At 37.8% G+C, this 9,190-nt stretch overlaps 1 protein-coding gene across 1 annotated transcript in view; it reads left to right on the forward strand.

Moving 5' to 3' along the window:
• The first annotated feature begins 576 nt into the window (after positions 1-576).
• LOC107676942 (amino-terminal enhancer of split-like) overlaps positions 577-9,190 on the forward strand; it is a 42,070-nt gene continuing 33,456 nt past the window's right edge. The window contains exon 1 of the mRNA XM_016471686.1: positions 577-1,004. Within this exon, the coding sequence (XP_016327172.1) occupies positions 978-1,004 (27 nt within the window). The 5' untranslated portion in view covers positions 577-977. The remainder of the gene's footprint in view (positions 1,005-9,190) is intronic.

Consider the following 9,190-nt stretch of genomic DNA (forward strand, 5'->3'; position numbering starts at 1 on the left):
ACGTTTTAGTTTGCTTTCAGCAACTACCGACAAGAGACGGCAGTCTGTCAGAAATCTCGCCACAGAAAAAAACTGCATGTCATGTGACTTAACCAAAGCACATCATTGGCTAAACTAAGGTCTTCTCTTTCCAACAAAAAAAACGAGAATGTTCTCTTAAAGAGACAGTGGCATGGAAATGAACACAAAGAGCATGTTGCCATATGGCCACACCATGCGATAGAGGGTTAAGCGGCTGTGTTATGAACATGCAAAATTGTATCGCACCCGTGCTACAGTGGTAAATTTATTAATCGCACAGACCAGTTTTTTTGTAGCACGTGCGACATATATGTCGCACTGTAAAGCCCTGCACACACACACACACACACACACAAACACACACACACATATATATATATATATATACAGTATATTCTGACTGTTTGCTGGTGCAGGTTTGATGTTGTTTATTAAAAATGTATCAAAGTTGGTATTTATCTAAATGTATGTCAACGAAAAAGGATTACTAATTACTAGTGTAATTATATTTTATATAAATATATAATAAAAAAATTGCATGCATACAGAAAAAAACAGCAGCAGCAGCCATCAGCTCCCAAACTTCACTTCATCTCTTGCACAGCCACTCGATTTCCTCCAACCAGGGAGGAGAGAGACCCCAGCCCTTGTCTGCGCTCATTCCCAACGTGGAAAAGGGACAGGACAGACACCATATCAATCCGACAGATTCCAGCAAACCATCACCCACGGATCATAATTTCTCCATGCCGAATGCGTGTTAGAGAGCGCGCTCAGTGTGGCACACATCAGGCTGCTTTATTGCCATAGCAGCGGCGCGAGCTGCCTGTAGCTGTACAGGAGCCTCAGCTAGCGACGGAACAAAGAACACGCACACAAATATAACCGTCTGCTGAGCAAACTGCTTCCCTGTTCTTTGAGGAGGAGAAGGCAAGACCCCGAAGACCAAAACTGACATGATGTTTCCACAATCCAGGCACTCGGTGAGTGTAAATCGAGCGGTTTGCTGGCGCTGTGTTGATGTTGTTAGCTGGTTTGAGCTTAGCATAGGCAGGACAGGCGTCCGTGCAAGTGTGTGCATGCTGAAACTTATCGCGAAGATTAAATATTTATCATTCATTTTATCACATCACCCTTTTATATTTCTAAACTACACGTTTTTACCTTAAAATCCACTCATGTGTGATTTGGCAGTGTTTGCAAATGGGAACAATGTAAATGTTGTGCGCCTGTGACATTTAACAGTTGGCGAATTGTGTATTAATATATGCAACTTCAGTCCCAAAACCTCCTAATTCTTTTGCGTTATTTTACTAACCATTTATATATGTTTATTACTCTGTAGTTTACAACAAGGCATGAAATTATGAGCTTTAAGCGCCAAATTCGTGTTTATGTTGACATCTTTCAGGTTCCATTAATCTTTTCTAATGAACTCTCATCATTTTGCCAATGGGGTGCCAAAATCGATGTTAACTAACACTACAATCACACTTTTTGAAGAACACAAGCTGATTTCTTTTTTTTTGTAAGAACAGCAAGACTTTTGCCAAAAACCCAAGGTGTAAATCTGTAATGACATGCATTTGCATTGTGCAAGATGTTTTCCCTGCAGCGAATCAGAGGTGTGTGTTGTGCACTACCTTGATCTTTTAGCCAAAGTACAGAGAGTCTGTATCACTGCTTATGAACTCGTTTATGGATTGAGTTACACACATAGCGAGTCGCTTCCTAATCAGCCTAACTAATGCTGTAAGTGATTAAAAGTGGGTTTGTCGTATTCCTAGACTGGTTTGAATGCAGTAACTCGTCACATGTTAAGTTTCTTGCAGGCTGTTGCTGATTAATGAGCTAATACGACAGATACTTTGATTAGGCGCTCTTGATTAAAGGCGTATGGCTGGAAATAGAAGTGAATTTAGATGCCACTGAGCGACATGATTTGGTTTGCTTTACAGAATTATTTTGTAACATTTGATCGCATCCTTATAAAATCAACATAAATGCCATCCACGACTCATTTTGCATCTAAAATGCCATATTTATGAAACTGGATTTTATGTGAGCAGAAATGTAGGGTGGCGTTTGATTGGCTTGTGTAAAGTGGACTTGGTGATGTCATACAGAAAGGAAAGTTGTTTGGGAGGTGGAGCAGTTTGTTGAAAAACGTATTATTTTTTGTAAATTCTGATTAACTTGCAGTGATTAATCGTGCACAATTAGACCAGGAACATGTGGGTCAATGATGTGTGTTTTTGTTCTATTAATTTTTTCTAAAAAAAATTTAAAATGCTATTCATACATGCCATGACTTGAATACACCTGTTTTAAAATGAACATGCTTTTATTTCTGAATCAGAAATCTTTTTTTTTTTTTTTTTTTACAGGGCATGAAGGCAAACAAATTTTATGATGGGGAAAAAAAGTTTTCTTTTCAAGAATCAAATTTTTGCACAATTTATTATTTAAATAAGTCTCTAATTTGGCATAATATTACATAAAATTAACATAATTTGACCATTTAATGACAAGGCAGGTTTAGTTTGTAAAATGTCATGTGGCGCGACCCCCCAAAAACTGAAGGATTTTTATGAATTAATAATTTTTATATTTGTAAAAAAAACTTTTGACCTTGACAAATTTAATTAAAAATGCCATTGCATTTTACTTGATAGTTAAACCACCTGACATTTTAAATTATCATTGAAAATCTTTCCTTGAAAATGGTATAAAAGATTTTCAAAATCATATGAAAGCGATATTAATATTAAGAGTTAATTTTAAAGAACATTTTTAATTGTGAAAACTCTTGTATGTCTGACTTCACTCTTCACTTTTGTCCTAAGGAAATAAATAGGGTCAAGTTTGATGGCACATAGACTTGAACATCTGAAACTCCTATGCGTTAGGCCAATTGTTGGATAAAAATCTCATCCAGCAATATTTAAATCATATTTTTCAGGTATTTGAGCTGAGGTAGTGAACTGAACGGCTCTTTTTCTGTCTGATAATGAATGGCCGACAGGGAGCATGTGAAAATGCGAGGCCGCTTGTAGTCGGTGCTACTGTTTTGCCACGGCGCTGTGACTCCATAGCAACGACTTCTCGCCAGACTTGACACAGAAGGTGTTTACTCTGACCAGACTGAACGCCTCATGACTTCAATTGTCCACCTCGGTGTAGCTGTACATGCAGCCTTTTGATTCCAGCAAGCCCACTCAACCATTTTTTTCAAGGTCATCCAACAATGTTGGTGAAATTTTCGAACCCATACGCTCCTTAATTGGAGTATTAAGACCTGACGCACAAAGTTAAAAGCAGGGATTATGGATTTAACCCCACACGCCCCAAACGCATCCAGCTGTTATGTTCATTTAACATTGCATGAACATTACCTGCAACCGTATCTGGCTTCTTTGTGTGTCTGATGACGTTTAATAGCGTTTTGTCCTCCATTTTGTTAGTTGAATCCAGATCCAGATGAGTGATGTCATAATGGTGGGGATTTGTGAATTGGAGTGCGCCATTGATTGTGGCTTTTCAAGGAGTCGCTTCTGAAAGCCATTGTTGCAGTAATGGCTGGAAAGAGAAGCGAGAGTTGGCACAGAAACGTACACGCACCAATGTGTGTGTGTGTGTGTGTGTGTCGCCCTCGACCTGATGTTTTGGGTGGAGCGTTCGGGGCAGATTTATTAAGTCTGCTCGAGTGAGCAGGACAGACCTCCGTCTTTCCCTCCCCAAATCCCTCAACGCGGCGGATAATCCCTGTTGTCCCACATCTTGCTCATTAAATAAACTCTGTTTCTTACACACACACACACACACACATACGCATACGAGCATGAGAAAAGGCCCACTTCGCCGTTTATCCCCTACATGCTCATGCATGCGTGACGAAAAACCTACTGCAAACTACTTTTTTTGCCATGCTAAGATAAAAAATGGATTAAAAAAGGTCTTCGCAAGCTTGTATAGTTGTGGAAGTTTGAATCTGCCTTCTAGCATTTGCTGATTTAGTCTTTTTTTTTCAGTTCTTATATATATATATATTAATAGGTATATATAACTTATACCTATTTTATTTTCTATTTTTATTTGATTTATTATACCTGTTTTATAATATAACTTATAACTATTTTTATAACCTATATTATAGGGCTGGGAAAATAAATCGATGCATCGAGAATTTTCTGAGATTTTTCCGAATGAATCGCGATTCTTTCTCGAGTCGATTCTGAGCTTAGTTTTGAACAGCAGATGGCACTGCAGGCTTTAGAAACAGCCATACTCTGCTTGTTTCCAAATCCTTACACACACTGAACCTAAAATAATCATTCATAAAATTTGAAAAGGTTGAAGCGAATTACAAGGTTGTTCACAGTGGGTTGTGTTTACATTAATCTGGCGTCATAAAAGCATTCTGAGCCTAGGTGAAATTACAGACTCAGCCGAACGCACAAGTGCTCTTCTTCATGAGCATTTGAGTGTGTGGATAAAAACTAGATTAGAGCGCCATCTGCTGTTAAAATCTAAGCTCAGAATCGATTTCAGAGGAATCACGATGCATTCTGAAAATCTAAGAATCGATCCACGAATCGATTCTGCATCGATTTATCGTCCCAGCCCTACTATATTATAAACTTTTAAACTATATTAAGAAATATATGCAATATTTATGTTTATAATATAAATCATATGTAAATAAAAAATGCGCACACACACAGGTAAATATTTCTTAAATATTATATACATGTGTGTGTATACATACACAGTACACACCTATATTATGTAAACAAACTTTTTGGATGCGATTAATCGGTTTGACAGCACTATTTTATCTATATACTTAAGTATTTAATATATTGTTTAACTTCTAATTTTACACACACACACACATATATGTATAACATAAAAATATAATTTTAATAAAGAAAATCTTAATAAAAACGTATAGATTTTGCAATTCTTGCCTTAGCAATTAAATCAATATTCATATGCTTTTACTATTTAATTTACTATTTTATATATCTATATAAACATTTGTGCTATATTAAATTTATTATATGAACTTATAGTATATATTTATACTACAATTGTTTTTTTAATGAGATAAAAATATATATATATATATATGTATAGTAATATGTAGGGATGTAACGATTCACTCAACTCACGATTTGATTCGATTATCTCAACCGATTTGAATCGTCACATATTTAAATCGATTTTCGACCGGCTCGTGGTAAATCGTTACATCCCTAGTAATATGTAATTTATGTATATAAAATATAAATAAATCTATTGTAATCATGTATATTTGTGATTCTTGCTTTAACAATGATGACTAATAATCTTTGATCAATAAAATTGTCTCCATAAATAGGCATCAACAAATTCAGTGTTCATTTCTGCAGGTTGGAATAGTAACACACACACTCCCAAACAGATGTCTTGGTTGTTGATAGCATAACTGCTCATTAGCATCACAAATAGGTCTTCGAACACCTTTCTGGACTGAAAAAGCGTACGTGGAGAGGACAAGGAAAAAAGTGCAACATAGGTGATACCAATTCCTTTATTTCCCTGTTTTTTTTTTTTTTTTTACATTAAATGATAAATTCAGGCCATTTCAAAAGAGCCGCTGACAATACGCTGTCCTCTCCGAATAGGCTCGGCCCGTACCGTGGTGAAAGGACGAGGCGCGGATGGCTTAATTAGCTTGTCTGACTGTTTGTGTTCCTCCTGGCCTTTGGTGTGAAGGACGCGTGCTGGGATAATTGCGTCGCAGGATTATTTTTACTAGCGCAGGTTTTTTGCCAGTTTGTTCATGGCTTAGAGGCTTTGTATGTTGCACACATGTTTCTGAGTGTGTATGTTTGTGTGTGCGCTGAGACAGACGGACTGCATCAGTATTCTCTGGCAGTGATGGACTTGCGCTGTGGGAAAGCTGCGCCCCAGTGTAAAGCAGCGGTCTGGAACAAAGCAGCTTGGTGGGGGACTGTTTAATGGGGCAGCACCTCGCTCAGACCTGCCTGTCGACAGACACACCAGGCTAAAGAAGCCTTCCTTAATCGCTTCCGCCTCCACTACCAAAGGCTATGATCACCACTCTTCGTTCACTTCTCATAGTGCCTTCAGTGCAAAATTATCACATGCTCACTGTGTCCTTTTGCAGTGATCAGTGTTATTTTAGTATCATTGATATATATTTAAAGGGGTCATAGGATCAAGTATCAAGTTGATATGATTCTTTAGGGTCTTAATGAAAAGTCTGTAACATAGTTTGGTTAAAATTTCTCAATGGTAGTGTAAAAAACACCTTTTTTACCCTGTCAAAAACAGCTCTTTTCAGATCAAGCCGATTTTGTAGCATTTTTCTTTAAATGTTAATGAGCTCTGCTGACCCCGCCCCTCTCTTCCGAGCTGCTCTCAGAGAGACTGTTTACTTTAGCCGCATTCATCTTGAAACTTGCTAATTAGCACATTATTAGGAAAGGCGATTTGCAAAGATTCATTACAAAACATTATACTCACTTCTTCTGTAGATGAGGCTGGATCATGAATGATTTGCGCGAACGAAGACGCATTTATGTAGATCGGGGGCGCATTCCCTTCAGAAACAATGTAATCCACTGCCAGTTCAGCGGCTCAGATGTCGGGAGTAAATGACGACTGCTATGTTCATTATTACATCCAACAACAGAACACCTCAATCGCTTAGGAAGGAGTCATTCTTGTCTACATCTGCTCCAGCGGTGAAACAATGGCGGACTGATGACAGCTCACTCAGGGAGGGTCTAAGGTAAGACACCAGTCCAGTCTGTGCTGAAACGCTACTGTCAATCGAACTATCGTGGGAGGGGCCTGTCTGTGTGACGTCACACAGACAGGCATCTGAGATCGGCTCGATTTGAGAAAGGGGAAAGCATTTAACCAGATTAAAAAAAAAACACTGGGTGGATTTTTATCATTATAGGGTGGTTGTGTACGCACACTGCCAACACACCTTTCAGTTCAAACAACTTGTAAAAGTGCATGTTGCATTCTATGACCCTTTTAAATTAGGGCTGTCAGTTTAATGTGTTCACTTAATTAGTTATGAAAAAATAACGCGATTTAAAATGTTTTAACGCAGTTAATGCACTGGGCCCGCCCCCAGACCTGTGTGTCATCTTGCATGTCATACAGATGACTGTTAACAAATATGATGCAAGGCAACAACTCCATTATGCCCTAAAATTCAAGATATTGGGGCAAAATATGCCCCTGTATGAGTTTTTGTCTCATATTTATATCATATGATAAGCGATATCACACGAGTGCTGTTTTTGTCACGAAGAACATACAACATTTCAGTAAATCAGAAGTTATTATTGTGCTATATTTTAAACACAATATTCTAATTTTGTTCAGTTTTGCCAATGAAAATATTACCTAAAAAGCCACAGCAAAATTGTTGTGTGTCTCTGAGCAACACAGGGTGTTTAGTTTCTGAATGAATCCGCATTTTGAACCGCATTGTGAACCAATGATTCAGTAGCCCATAGAGAGAGCCATTTACTAAATTCCTGAACGAATCAGCCTTTTGAACGAATCGACTCAAAGACATTTACCGCCACCTGCTGGTAGTTTTAGTGTTTCTTTGGAGTATAATTTCGTTTACTAAAAAAAAATAAAGAAATAACATTAAAGGTATAGTTCACCAAAAATAAATAAATTCTGTCATCATTTATTCACCTTCATGTTGTTTCAAACCTGAATGATTCACTTTCTTTTGCACAACATAAAAGAAGGTATTTTGAATAGGGGTGCTCCGATCAGGGTTTTTGAGGCCAATCACAGAAAGCAGTATCTGCCGATACCGATCACCGATACCGATCTTTTTAAAGCCTTCTTTTTATCATTTATAACTATTTATAGTGATACTCCAATCAGGCTTTTTAGACATTTATTCAGGGCCTGAATTTCATTTTTGAAAATGGGGGGATTCCCCTCTTAGGTGACTCTTGTGAGAGGAGAAGCAGCATGGACTGTGCTTTCACACAGGAGCCCGCTACTGATCCGTGGCTGTTTACCACAAACACAACATTTATCCATTATTTTGGTTTCAAATATAAACATTGTCACTAAAAATGCTTTTTCAGCATTGCAATTCTTTTTTTTCTTTTTTTTTACACAGTACAGTAATAGTCTTTCACAGACATGTTTAAACACAATAAATATAAGCAACACATTATCCAATGCTTTTTACTTTTGCATTTACTTCTAGATTTATATATTAAGTTGCCCAAGCAAGTGTCAAAACATTTAAACTGCTTTTCTAACGTTATCACGAACTTACCATTAACAGAAATAGTCAGCTCTACTGTAGACTTGTGCCAGTATTCGTTAATGCGATATATCACGGTAATGAATATGCACGATATTGTTATTGTGGGCACTTCTAAATACCGTGAATAATTATATATTACAAATTATTTAGAATTTTGAATGCATTTTAAGAATACTTTTCCCATCAACTGGTCAAAATGCACAACACAGCTGTATGCTGCGAGAAAGATGCGTGCGCACCCAGACGTAAACAAGCGGACGAGAAGCGCATGGCGGAACATGTGAGAGATGCTCTGGATGAAAGCGCACTTCCACTCTCTGACAGCAGATGGCGCTAAACTGCAGAAATAATAATAATCATTTATGGTGTAATTACTACATTTTCATGTCAATCCATGTTCATATTTACTGCAAACAATGCGCTGTTACTTTAATTCAGCGCTTGCAGCGCAGCAACAGACTCGGTGTGAAAACGATCTCTACACTGCTGCAGACACACCGCTCGAGGAACGCACTGCCGGACCCCAACTGTCTGCAGTGTGCACGCTTTATTAATCCGTTAACATGAGCGCAGAAAAAATACGCACCCCGATAGTGATCAATAGCCGATCAATCGGAGCACCCCTAATTTTAAATAGCCTACTGTTGATAACTAAGCTGTTTTGGTCACTAGTGACTTTCATTGCATGAACAAAAAATACTGAGATGTTTCCCAAATTATCTTTTATGTTCCATACTTCATGTTAGGCCATTGTAGCCTAAACATTTAAAGGTGCAGTAGGAGATCTTGGAAAATGCTAACTTTAGCCTGATAGCACTGAAAGCGAACATCCCACCC

Source organism: Sinocyclocheilus anshuiensis, unplaced genomic scaffold (assembly GCF_001515605.1).
Source record: "Sinocyclocheilus anshuiensis isolate Anshui unplaced genomic scaffold, SAMN03320099.WGS_v1.1 scaffold420, whole genome shotgun sequence".
Classification (NCBI taxonomy): Eukaryota; Metazoa; Chordata; class Actinopteri; order Cypriniformes; family Cyprinidae; genus Sinocyclocheilus; species Sinocyclocheilus anshuiensis.